Source organism: Accipiter gentilis, chromosome 8 (assembly GCF_929443795.1).
Source record: "Accipiter gentilis chromosome 8, bAccGen1.1, whole genome shotgun sequence".
Classification (NCBI taxonomy): Eukaryota; Metazoa; Chordata; class Aves; order Accipitriformes; family Accipitridae; genus Astur; species Astur gentilis.
Window position 1 is genome coordinate 40313893 of NC_064887.1, and position 13451 is coordinate 40327343.

At 41.9% G+C, this 13451-nt stretch overlaps 1 protein-coding gene across 8 annotated transcripts in view; it reads left to right on the top strand.

The window, feature by feature from the left end:
• Window positions 1-13276, top strand: part of MLLT1 (MLLT1 super elongation complex subunit) — a 32574-nt gene extending 19298 nt beyond the window's left edge. Inside the window, exons 7-13 of one of the 8 annotated variants that reach the window (XR_007507007.1) lie at window positions 3672-3759; window positions 4579-4690; window positions 5992-6091; window positions 6315-6386; window positions 8150-8221; window positions 8738-12290; window positions 12763-13276. Coding sequence is in view for 1 of the 8 variants with exons in the window: in XM_049808246.1 (XP_049664203.1) it covers window positions 3672-3759; window positions 4579-4690; window positions 5992-6091; window positions 6315-6386; window positions 8150-8221; window positions 8738-8866 (573 nt within the window). In the remaining 7 variants the exon portion in view is untranslated. Of the gene's footprint in view, window positions 1-3671; window positions 3760-4578; window positions 4691-5991; window positions 6092-6314; window positions 6387-8149; window positions 8222-8737 lie in introns of all 8 variants that reach the window. The other 7 variants (XR_007507008.1, XR_007507009.1, XR_007507011.1 and 4 more) reach the window with 7 other exon arrangements.
• The last annotated feature ends 175 nt before the right edge of the window (window positions 13277-13451 follow it).

Here is a 13451-nt window from a genome sequence, read left to right on the forward strand (position 1 = left end):
TTTAAATCCACGCGTGAAAAAGATGTTAAAAAATATTCCCTCAGGCAAGATAGAGAACCAGACTGGCAAATGCTTAGGCTGGGTTGTATCTCAAATAAAACTCTTCTTTGAAAATCCTATCAGTATTTATCGTTACTGCTGCCTGGTTTACCTCCTGTTTCAGATATGCAGTTCTATTTAGATTTATCTGCAGGCAGAGTTATCTAAAAGTTGGAGTTTAAGGTTATGGTCTCTCGTTCATCCCTTGCAGTGACATTTATAGAGCTAGAGTATAGTACGCATAGATAAGCTTTCTACCTGCTTATGATAACATAATGTTTTTGAACGTGATCTTGATTCAGAAAAGGAGCAAATAATTTCAGGTTTTTTTCTGGAAAAAAACCCAACCAGTATTAAAATGTAAATAAAACCCCCTATTCCTGACATGGCCTGTAAGAAACGTGCTATTGGCTAAAGCTCAAAATACAACCGCATGCCACTAAACCTAAATAAGTTGTGTTGTAAAACATAAAACAAATTATGTTATTGTACTACTATTTTTAAAAGCTGTCTAAATATTTTTTCTTTTTACAACTAAAAACATTCTTCATCCTCTGTCATCTTAAAATCGTTTTCCAAAAGAAGGCAAAAAAAAAGTAGGAGGGGAAAGTTGCAACCTAAATCCAAACTCTCGCTACTTTTTGCTTGTATATTTTGTATTAGCTATAAAGAAGCCATATATCTTCTAATAGGATTCACAGGTAATGTCACATTAATTTTTGAACTGCTTCCTACTGACCACTTCTAGAAAGATTTGTTTTACGAGAATAAATCTAGGGACAATTCATATTATGATTTAATCAGCACCATGATACAGTAAGTATTGATGTGTTTATTTCAGAAAGGATTTTTTGCAAAGGATTCCCAACAGAAGAGTTTATTGGGGAAGTGTTAATTCAAGTTACTCTGCAAAGAATTTTTTTTCCAGATTGATTAAATGTGTAGCTTGTGTGTTAAAAAGAGGCCACTCCTCTCCACTTTTAGCCTTACACCTAAAGTGCATCAGTGTGTAGCAAGCCTATCATTTCTGTTCCAGATACATGACCCTCACTGCGAGCTTCTGTACTCTGCTGATCTCTGTTAAGTCCTGAGTGTCTTGTACTTCATTATTTCTTAGGTGTCATCCATCCTCTTGGGACTCAACACGCAGCTGTAAGCTGATAGTGCTGTTTAGACTGTTCTGTGAAACCACAAACTGTGGTTGTGGGTCCACAGTGTCTGCTGCAGTCCTGTCCTGCCCCACTAAGCTTTCTATGCTTCTGTGTCCTCTCTTGCACCAGCTCTTGTGTCTGTTGGATGCTTGACAGAGGTATTTGAGTGCTAGCCCAGAAGGAGGGTAGGAATACTCAGTGTGATGGAGGGGGAACCGTGGCAGCTGCCAGTCAGATCAGCTTAGGTTTCTGTGGAACTTGAAGCTTAAGGGTATAACTGCATAATGCATTGGCATCAGCAGAGAAGACTGTTTGAATTCCTTTTCCACCCTGGGGGGTTCTTTTTGCTCCCAGAGCTGCAGTTTGCTACTCCATCGTTTGTACTGGTACAGCTGTTTGTGGATCTGTGTGGTAAGCCACATCACTAAAGCGAATGAGCAGCTGGAGGTGGACCGGGGCCCGGAAACTCTTAAATCAGCTTTGCTTCTGCAGCCAACGTATTGTGCAACATGCTCTGAGGCTGCAACTCCACGATTGCTTTGAGTTGACATCTTTGCAGGCTGCTGTTGAAAGGAACAGTCTTGCTCTCATTTATGCTGCTGGCATGAGAGCTCGTGTGACTTTGCAATGGGCTGGAGGAGTTTCTCCTTCCATTTCAGCTCCTGCTGAAAGTTAGTTGTCCTTTCTTTTTTTTTTCTTTTCCTCTCCTTTTTTTCCTTCCCCCATCAAGTCCAGTTCCCTGAACTGGCCTCATGCTTGGCTGCCTAAATGCTAGATGCTGACAAAAGGGAGAGGCTGAGATGTGAGAGCAGGATTGCTTTTTTCCATTGTCGGCATGTGCTTTTGTCATATCACGGTGACAGTAACTGCAGCCTGAGCATGCAGAACATGTCTAGCTGGATGCCTACTGGTTGAAATAGCTGATAGGGTTAACGGCAAAAGGAAAGACAGGGGTCTATACAACTTCCAACCTCTGCTTCTGAGGTCCTGTTAAGTCATTTTAAGGGAACACCTGCTAGATTATCAGGAATGAAGGATGTTAGGATTGAATCTGTGGGTAAGACACAAGAGCTGTGCTCCTTTGTCTTGAAAATACTGCTCTTTTGCTTTCATGTAGTAATATTTCTAAACAAATAGGACTGCTGCAGTGTGCCAATATATCAGATATTGGAATTGTCAAATTATCCTCCTTTGCTACTGAATAATTCACAAGGGTTGTAATACCTCTTTTTGACATTTTTCCCTGCCTTCTTACAGCTGAATAAATGAAACTCTTAACAATACTTGGGTGATAAATTATAGGGAAGGGTGGTATTGGGATAAAAGTCCTGCCACCGCTTTCATTTATTAATGCCCAAAGCTGCTAATGTGCCTCTTTCTACCTGTATACAATGTTTTTATAGTATTAACATTTTCTGTAGTAAAGTTTCTTGATCAATGGGAACGTGTGATTTTTTCTAGCATCAGGATTTGGTAGTAGAAGTAATAGCTGTATTCCCAGGAATGGTGCAATGAAATTGAAATGCTAAATTTCAAGGGAATTACTTTTAAAAAGGCAAGATAATATTACAGTACATTGAGAATCTTTAAACTAGATCCTACTGAGTAACAAAAAACCTTTAAGATTATTGTAATAGTCGCTGCTGCTGTTGGGGATGAAATAGTTGATTTAACCTTCACTGCCACCTCGCGGTCATTTAAGCTAAAGCATGTGATTGCTGTACGATATCTGGTTTTATGTTAAACACATACGTAGCACTAAAACTTTGTTTCTGGATGATGTTATTAGCAGTAGTTTGTTATATCTTTTTTACTAACATACTTGCATAGTATGCTTCTGGCATTTCTGTTGAATGCTGACAGTCAGTGGAGTTGGTTTCACAAGAGTTTAACTGTTTATGTTATGTTTTCACAATAAACTGGAAACAGTACAGTGGATTGCTCAAATTGATGTAGAAACAACTGCTTTGAGGGTATAATAATAAATTAGAACTAATTTTGGAGTCAAGTGAGCTAGTTAGGATAGGTATCCTTTCTGTGTTTAATGATTAGTACAGGGTGTTCAGAGGGAATGTTGGTGGGTTACAATAAATACACTTTTTTAAGAGGGCTTTGATATTTGTTCTAGGTTGTATACAAGTCATCTTTCACACTTCAAAGTAAGGGGTTGTTCACGTCGACATTTTTCAGATGTTATATTTCGTCACTCGAGGCTATTTGAAACTAGTGGCGTGAAGAGTTTTGGTGGGAGCTGTTGATGCCACTGCCCAGGAGTGCTGAGCTACAGTTTTCCTAAATGTTGTTTTTATTCACCTTGCATTTCGTATGTTTTTTGTAATACCAAGACCTGCATTCAGTGATGTACGATGTTGTAGAGTGCTCAAATGCTTCTCTCTCACTGTGCTTTGTGCTCTGCACTGGTTTTCCAGATTAGAAAGGTTAAGATTGTTTTTCTTTTTTTCCCTTTTATGGGGGGTTAAGTCTGTCCAGTCCAGCCCTTCCAACTCCAGCTCCAGCTCCGACTCCAGCTCTGACTCTGATTTCGAGCCATCTCAGAACCACAGTCAAGGTGTGTTGCAAGAAATGAAATTTGTTAAAAATCTTCCTTGCATAACCTTAAAAGGCTCAAGAGAATGAGATCTTATTTCCCAGCAACATATATAAGGCTAATATGGTTTCTTGTATGCAACCATGTGTTGAAGCTGTGATGCTTCAGCAAGAAAAGGCAATAATGTTGTAGCATAATCGTGAACGAGTATTTTTCTTGTTTTGGCAGTTAATTTATGAGTAGGGTATCTCTCTGGGTTTGGTTCTTTCCCTGTTGACTTTGGTTTCTGCCTCAGTTTATAAATGTGTTTGCTGCTGCTTGATCTGTAGTGTCACCAGAATATTTCTTCTCCAATTTCATATGTTTTATTAAAAATTATAAATGTGACATTCATTACTTTGCCAGTGCATACCATAGCTTCTTTTTCAGATTCTTCCACTAATAATCCAAAGAGATATACTGTGGCAATAGTAAATGTTCTAACCTTAGCATATGCTGGGTTACTACAAGTATTGTCTCTTGAGTTACATTTAAAATAGTCTCCAAACGCGTGAAAAATGTGTCCTTTTGTTTTCATTTCAGAAGAGAGTGGGAAGGTTTGGGGGGAGGCTAGGGTGGCTTTACGGCAGTTGTAAGGTTTGTAAACTCTGCTTTAGTTTTGAGACTGGAATACAGTGTCTTTTAGCAATATCTTTGTGCAAAATGAAAATACCAGTGACGTCTTATTGAGAAATCTTGATGTATCTTAATAATCACTAATCCAGTTTAGATCAGATAGCTTGGATGGAGTTCTGCTGCACATGTCCTGGTGTTGAATTGCTTTCTCCCCTCTGATCCCAGGTCCACTGCGCTCCATGGTGGAAGATCTACAGTCTGAGGAGTCAGATGATGATGATAGCTCCTCTGGAGAAGAGGCAGCAGTCAAAGCAAACCCAGTCAGCCGGGATTCCAGGTGGTAACAAATCAGGAAGAAAGATGTTTGTTGTCTTTTTGCCCTCCATGTTTGGCATATTTGTGTGCCCTCCATTTGGAGAGAGGAATCAAAGTGATGGGGCTATGCGTGAGAGGAAAGTGTGAGAGAGAGAGAAAGGGCAGATGTGTGGAGTACTCGGCACAGAGTAGGGATACAGAGTCAATGACAACAGCAGACTGGGAACAGAACTGGATGAGGAGAGATCACCGGAGCTCAAAGAGACGAAGCCACTGCGAAGTGGTACATGTTGAGCTTTGCAGGTGTTAGTGACTGAGCCCCTTAAAATAGTCACCTAATTGTTGTCTTCAGATCTTTGCTGAGCTGAATGGTGTGTGACACCTTTGATCTGCAGAGATTAGAGAAGTGTTGTGGAGGCTGTCAGCATGTGTGCTCTTCTTACTGCATGTGACTGATACAAAACTGAGAAGTCTTAGTCTGCCGATAGTGCGTGCTGACAGTTGGTTACTTGACTCCTATGGGACTTGGTTAACAGCTGTTTCCTGCTTTAGTCAATGGAAATAGTTGAATTTCATCCTTCTCCCCTCAGGAAATGCTGTTGTAGCCAAATTTGGAGTCTCAGGCTGAATATTTGAAACCAAAGGCTTGGCCCAGATAGCAGCTGCAAATTTCAAGTGATGCTTGTGCTCACCAAAAACAAACAAACAAAAAAGCCATTGTTGCACTCTGTCATTATCAACTAAAAGAGGAATGGAGAGACTTTGAAGGATGTTTTTTAGACCTTTAGAGGATAAGTAATAAAGAGTTTTTCAGGCTCATCAAAAGTAGGATACCTGCTATAATACATCTGTAGGGCCACAAGAAGAACGAGAATAAATAGGAGATCTCAAAGGTCACAACAGAAACACTAAAAGCCTTTTTTTTTTTTTTTTTTGGCCTATGTTTTCAGTGGAGGTGTTGGTAAGCCGATCATGCAGGTACTTGGTGATCTTGGAATGAATCCCCCAAATGAACGGTTGCCATTTGTGAAAATCAGGTGGTACTTAGTTGTTCTAAGGGGACTTGCGTATGAAAGAGTTGAACTGCTAGCTGTGATGTGTAAACTAAAACTCCCTACTCTGCCTGCTGAGGGAATGGAAGATGGCAAAGGTGACATCAGATAATAAGAAAGGGATTCTTGGAAATTACAGACTGACCATTTCTCCCAGACAATTTATAAGTCTATGATAAATAAGAGAATTTTACTTAACGCTGCGTGGTTCAGTTGACAGCTAAGTTTCCTGTTACCTGATGATGCTAATTCTCTGCTGCTTGTTTTTCAGACTGAGCCTTAGCGACAGCGACAGTGATAACAGTGCAGATTCCTGCCTGCCAAGTCGAGAGCCACCTCCTGGTCAGAAACTGCCCCCAGCAAATAACAAGGTACTGCATCCTACATGCCCTTACAATACTACTTTCCACCACTCTTGGTTCCTGCACTGTATTCAGTCCATGGCGTTAGTTCTGACTTGCACCAAATTTTCCCTGTTTCACTGTCTTCATCAGACAGGTAATTTCTCTGTTCAGTGCTGTGCATCCAGGCCATTAAACCACCATGTTGTCTGAACTAACTTTGCTCCTTAATGTTGATTTCTTTTGCCCTCAGGCATCTGGAAGAAAAAGCCCAGAGTCTTGTAACAAGCCAGAGAAGATCCTGAAGAAGGGAACATATGACAAGGTATGTCTGAGGATTTGCATATCATAGAACTGTTGGATGCTCCCTAACATTTCTGTGTAGAAAACAATTTGAATCAGCCTAGCCTGTTGACATTGTTCTGTCTCGCCAGGTTGAAAGCTTGAGTGTAATGAAAAACAGATGTTGAAAGGACAGGCTTTGGAGAGTGACACTGCAGAAATTGTGTATATTAAATAGATGGACCCCCAGTTTGTTCCCATACGCAAAAATGTTAGAACTGTTTTATTTGTCTGCCCTTTGTCTGAACCAATGGTCTGGCCACTGCTGTGGTGGCAAGTGCCTCTTCATTAAAAGGCACTTTTCATCTGTCTTTGATCTTACAAATTAGAAATTGCTCGACACTCGCTTTGCTGGGTTAGTTGAAACCTTTATTTGTTCAATGAAATTCCCTTTTTCTTGCCTCCACTGAAAGCAGAGCAGTGTACATGCTCTTAAGGCATGGCTGACTCACAAGCAAATAGCCAAACCCCAAGTTGTTCAGAAGGTTCTCCCACTGTGACTTTTTTGTAAAGAAATCAATTAAATGGGAGCTTAATACTTTTCCTTAGTCTAATCACTGAGGTCCTTACAGTAATCAAAGAATCAGTCTTCAGCTTTCTCTTGTGTGTGTGAACACTTTTTCAACAGGACAATACAGCATAGGTTAATCACTTCATGTTAGATTTAAGTGTGATCTTGGAGGTACTTGCGTCCGAGTCTCCTGCTAGCTACAAAATCTTCCGCTGTTAACCATAGCTGAGATGGCTTATCTGGGGCAAGGTTTGTAGGTAATAGTATCTTTTATTAGACTACTTAATACAGATAGAAGGAGACACCCTTGAGACCCATTGAAGAGAGTGCCTGAAATACCATCAGCTTTTCCAACTGTCAGAGGTTTTATAAGAGATACTAGCTCTCCCAACAAGCATAGCATTCAGTACTGTTTGGGTGTTTTGGGAAAAATGCTTGTCCCTGTGTGAATGTGCTGGGGAGGGGTATATTTCATAAATTTTTGTGGGGGGATGAATTTAGGATTTTTTTTTTGCCTTGGTACTGTTACTGAAATTAGTTCAGTTTTGCTGATACAGACATGAACAACTCTCAATCTACGGATTAAGAATCTATTCCCTGTAAGCGATAGTGTGCCAACAGAAACTTGCCTTGTTGGCTGCCTAAATTTAAAAAAAAAAAAAAAGAGAGAGAAAAACCAAATGACCCTTATATAAGAACAATTAACATGTTGAGCTTTTAAACAATTCTGCATTTACCATTGTGGTGTACATAAAACTACCAGGGAATGCACTGCACTCAAAGAATTTTTCCTTGCTTAAACACATATCATTGTTCAGCAGATTGCTGGGATTTTGGTTACTGATGTAGGTAGTTTCAGGTAATGAGTAGTTTATTAGTACAACCTGCTGATGAAGAACTCATGCTGAAGTTCACCAAGGTGAACTTCACCTTGTTGAGGTCCTCTAAGCTCAAAGGTTCTGACCACTTCTTAAAGCTGGTTACAGGTGTTTGTTTAATGGTGTCATTAAATAGTCTTGCTGATGGTCTTCAGACCATCCCTATTTATGTGAAGTCTTTAGTCTCCTGGTACTTGATAAGGATGGAGGAGGCAGTAAAAAATTTAGGGAAAAATTGGGACTAGGAACATGTCTGAAAGGGCCTCAAGTTCCTCTGATCCTCATTAGGCAAGTCACTTTGGCAGTTATACAAACATGCCACATATGTCACTATTTCTGTTCATGCCTCCTTTACAGGCCTACACTGATGAATTAGTGGAGCTTCACAGGCGACTAATGGCACTACGAGAGCGCAATGTGCTACAGCAGGTAGAGATCATTTGTCAGCTTTCTGGCAAGCTGTTGTACTCTGGTAATCTTTGTGTCCAAGGGTCTCAGCTGGACCCCTGTGATGCTTGACCTTTCACTTGCCTCTCCTTCATGAGAGAGTCTGGTTCACTTTGAAACCAAAGATATGTCAGAAAAAAAAATAAAAATCAGATGTGCATGCAATGTTTTTGTTGGAAAAGATACAGAAGTGTGGTTTGTGCATCTTTCCTCTGCCATCCTGGTAGCGGTCCCAAAGCTGGGCTCTCGGTCTAATTTAAAAGGAAAGAAATATGCCCACCTCATTTCCCGGACTGAGCTAGTCAGGCATGCAGGAGGAGCTGGTTTGCTTTTTTGGGAGAACATTCCCTTCATGTTGCAAGACATTCTCATTCTGAGGCTATTCTAAAGGGATGAGAAAAGGACTGGATGGGTTGCTTTGTATCTGCTTGCTTTTCTGCTGTACTTAATCTTTATGGGGTCTCTGTATACATCCTTGCTTGTCTCCTTTCTGTACAGATTGTAAATCTCATTGAGGAAACTGGGCATTTTAATGTTACCAACACAACCTTTGACTTTGACCTCTTCTCCTTGGATGAGACAACCGTCCGTAAGCTGCAGAGCTACTTGGAAGCAGTAGCAACATGACGCTTGGCCTTAGAAGCAGGCTGCTTTTGAAACCAGAAATCCCGTTTATTGGTACCAGGAAACGAACCCATGGAACTAGGCCTTCTTATTATCTTGATTCACCCGAAGCACTGCCTTAGAGAACAGCCATGCTCTATGAATGCACAGCCAGCTGCACTTTCTTGTAGGCTTCAAACAAGCACCCATATTGCTGAGTCTGTCCTCCCTAGCTTCATAAGTACGCTTGGGCACAGGTCCTGAGTAGAGCAAAAGATGTGCTGCACTTAGCTGCACAGTGTGACCTTTTTGGTTTTACTTCGAGAAACTGTGTTTTAAGAGCACATTTTCAGGCGTCTCTGAGATCTGAAGAAGTGTGGACGATGTTTTCTTCACCAAATCTAGGGACCAGCCTGCCTGCGGAGAGCTCTAGCAAGTCCCGTTTCCTCCAGCTCTGTGAAGAAGCGTTCATGCTGTGTAAGCGAGATTGGCTTTTACAAAGCTAGCCAAGAGACTGATGACAGAGGAGGCTTCCCAGGGGTCCTGCTGGTCTGCTAAAGAGGAAAGTGGACAGATTCCAGATTTGATCACTTGCAAGTTAGTTCTGCCGCGGTTCGGTACAGAGCACTGCTGTAATTTGGCTCCCGATTCCTACAGGGCATCGTTCCACGCGCAGGACCTTCAGCTTCCTGCAGAGACAGTTCGTGCTCTTTGAAGAGGCCTCTAGAATCTGCTGTCTCCTGCTGGGGTTTTGAGATGTCTTGTTTGTTGATCTGAGCTCCTAAACAAAGTCTCACTCCTTTCAGTCTGCTTTAACTGTAATAGGACTACAAAACTGTAAGCTGTATATTTTATATATATATTATATATATGTATGTACTGTATGTATAAGAAGGGCCTAGTTGGGTCTTACGATCTTAAGGGTGTGTTTTTCTGTTATGTTTTTTTTTAATGGCTATGGCAGGGGAAGGGAGCTTAATAAGATTTGACTTGTTTGTTAAAATGCCTCTTGTGGACAATTTTTAGTGTATGGAAGCTGAACAGCAATCTTCAAAGCATTGTGTGCTCTGGAAGGGGCTCACCTGTCGTCTTTTCATTTGTCAGTGTTTAATAACTTTGCCAAAATATGTGATTGGTTTTGTTCTATGTTCTCAAAGAGGAATCTCCTACAGTGGCCCCTATAGTAGTGGCTGTACTTTGGGAAAACCAAAACAAGGGAGAATTTTATCTTTTGGACACACCTGGAAAGCGCTGATGTAAAAAGAAGTGAAGTCAGGTTTGTTTCTTCCTCCCTCTCCCACCCTGCTGCCTGTTCAAGAAATGGCAGGAAACAGTAAACACTAATCCAAAATCACTCGTATATTTCTAGTTCAACTAGTATTGACTTCCAAGTGTTGTCTAGGTTGGTGTGAGGAAAGTCCTGTAACTTTCATCCAAACTGTATTACACTCCTGTTCCCTAATTTCAGCTTTTTGGGGGTGTTTTGGGTTTGTTTTGTTTTTTGTTTTGTTGTTGTTGTTTTGGGGGTTTTGGAGGGGAGGGTGGGTTGTTTTTGTGGTTTTTTTTTTTTTTTTTAAGAATTGCTCCGTTTTTCCAATCAGTGTGTAAGCTTTTGCCAAATGTTAAGTGGGCTGCAGGCAGTGAGGAGGAGAGCTGTGGTCCAGAGGAGCCCTCTGCTCATGAGTGGACCTCCCATATCTGTGAAAGCCCCATGTGGGAGCTGGGGGGTTATATCACTCCAGGGCTTGCTGTCCCTTCTCCATTATGAAATTACAGTCCCTTGTTTTGGGTTACCCCTTTCTTTATCATGGAAATGTTGCAACTAATCAACTTAAGTGGCAATATGATGATAAGCTTGTTTGAGTTGGGTCATGTTGACCCGATTCCCATTAATTTTGTCTTTGTACCATCTTTCATGTGTCGTGTGTGTGTATGTGTGTGTGTGTATATATATATATATGTGTGTGTATATATATATATATAAAAAAAAAAATCAAGCTCATACCAGGTGCAAACCCTGTCACGACAGTGATCTCAGCTGTTTTCTTTCTTGATGGACAATGCCAAGCCTGGATAGAAACCCTGTGCGCAAATGTACACATGCTGAGAAGGTGGAGGACAGTGGGAAGAGGAGGAGCAGCAGTTCTGTCTTGGTTGGCAGTGGGATGCACTGCGGTGGAGGATGGCAGACGCGGTCCACGAGTGCCACAGACTCTCCCGTGTGCTGTGTTAGGCATGGTGGGTACGTGCAAACTACTCGTGGTCTCTGTTGGGTCTGTGGCGTGGAGGAGGCAAGCCTTGCGCGGTTGCTATGGCCCCGGACTTGGCTCCCTGGGCGTGCAGAGCGGCCCCTGGCGCGCGATGCCTCCTGCCCGCTGCCCCCAGTGAAGGGTGGGGTTCGTGACATTGTCCTGTCCCCAAAGCAATAGGAGCAGCAGTGGTAGCTCAGCCTGAGCCTGAGATCCCCTGAGGTCTTTGCCTCCTCTCTCCACCCAGGTAACTTCCACAGCTGTTGCATCCGTGTTGCCCATCCTGGCAGTATTTCTCCTGGGACTGTCAGTAGCCTCCAGAGTTACCCCACGAGGGATTGGAGGTACTACCTCCCTTCTGCCCTCTTCTCAAGTTAAGATCTGAATGGTCACGCTGCTCCCAGCCAGTCCAAGAACACGTGTGGGAGGGTGTTCCTGAACTTGGCTGGAAGTGCCCAGGGCTCCCGCCTGCGGCTGTGGCATCATCCTGTCCTGGAACCGACTTTATTCGTGAAGTCTAATGAGCATTGATAGGAATTTTGTTTGGTTTTTATAAGAAGTATTTTACACATGGATTTTTTTAGACTGTTTATAATCTCCTTGAAAACCTGAAATAGGATTGTTCCCCCAGCAATAGTTCTTTTTCATTGTGTGCACATGCTGATTTGTTACTAAAAGGTTTCTTGCAAGTACTTAGTTGTTCTACAGAGTTGTTGTTTTATGGGGTATGTGGTAGCGTCGGGGACCACAGGAGGAATGACTCTGCAAACAAAGAATGGTCAAATTTGGGCCTCATCTTGTGTCCCCTTCTAGTTACATATGAACGAGTTCCCTGTGTAGATTCTCTATAGGCTGGCTGAATGCTGTTCTGAACATGCCGTGTACAGGTATTTGTGGATAAAGTGTTTGTTCTTGTGTCACTCTTGAGAGCATGGATGGATTATTGTACTATAGGAAGGAGGTGGCAGTGCTGCTGTCAGCATTGCTTCAGGTCTTCGAGGATGTGTAGTAGCTTGCATTGTTAAAAAAATGGAAAAAAAATATATCCAAAATTGACTTCTAGCCATAATGGTTTTTCCAAGGAAAATGGACAGAACTCTGTTACTTTTCAGTGTCCTTCATCTTGTTACTGAGGGCACGAACAAGTGCTGATCAGTCTGAAGGCTTTCAGAGTTGCTTTGAATTGAATCGTGTTGGAGGTAAGATCAGGACACAGCTTTTCCTTTGTCCTTGGCCTTTGTATTAAAGGGCAAAAGAGGGGTCAGGAGTATTTTCCTGTTGTCTTGGTCTGCGTATGTATTAAGCCTTGAGGCTTTGATTACTGACATTTACTGTTGGAAAAAAAAAAAAAGAAAAAAAAAGGATAGTAAGGCTGGCTGGATCCCAAAACACCAGCTGAGGAATATTGGACACGTAGGTAACGAGACTGGCTGTGCCGTGGTCAGGCTGAATACATGGAAGTGCAATGATTTTGCCACCAGTTCTTCTATTGCTGTGTGCGGTGGTAGCATCAGAACTAGCAAAGCAATTGATGCAACAATCCAGAAGCAGTTTTTGTCAGATCTTGAACGTATTTGATGGTGAGAGAGGTTTAAACTTCCCTTACGGAGCTTGCCCTGTCAAATTCTCTGTGAGCAGAGACCCGAGTCACTCTGATTCTGCAAATTTCAGCTGCCATGTTGGCGAACGCACTGGAGCACGGGCGGTGTACTCGGATGAAGCTTCTCTCTCCTAGCCCAGGTGCCTGGCACTCACTAGTTGGCACACTCGTGTCGATGCTGTAGACAACCATCGTGCACCTTGTACGAGTATTACTTCTAAAAAGATGAAAATCGATTGGTATTGCTTTCCTGGGGGCAAGAAATAGCCATCAAAAACTGACAAGATGAGTTTGCACTCCTAAAGAAAAATGTAAGTACTTCAACTTCTAGATAATTTTTAATTGTATTTCTGCCTAGAGCCGAGGTATTAAATACCTTGTCACTTGAGGATTTTAAAAGTTGTGTTGGGAAATGAATTCTTCACTCGGCTGTAAGAAATTCAGCTGGCCCAAGACTAACTTCAAGATTAAAAAAAAAAAAATCATGTTTGTAATACGTTACAGGATTGTTTGTCCTGAATTTTAAACTTTTTGTTAAATTTGTGGAACTATGGAGGAATTTTCTAGAAAAAGTGAAATAAAGTAAGATGGAAAAGTAAAACTTCAAGCGTTTTTTGTTTGTTGTATTGCTTCTCCATGGACAGCAACGAGGCTTTCCCGAAGCACCTTCTTATTGACAGTTTTCCATTAGCAATACAGAAGCTGGCAAGGCCAGGGGCTGCTCTGCAGCTCTGCCAGCCCCTTGCCTGCAGGCAGCACC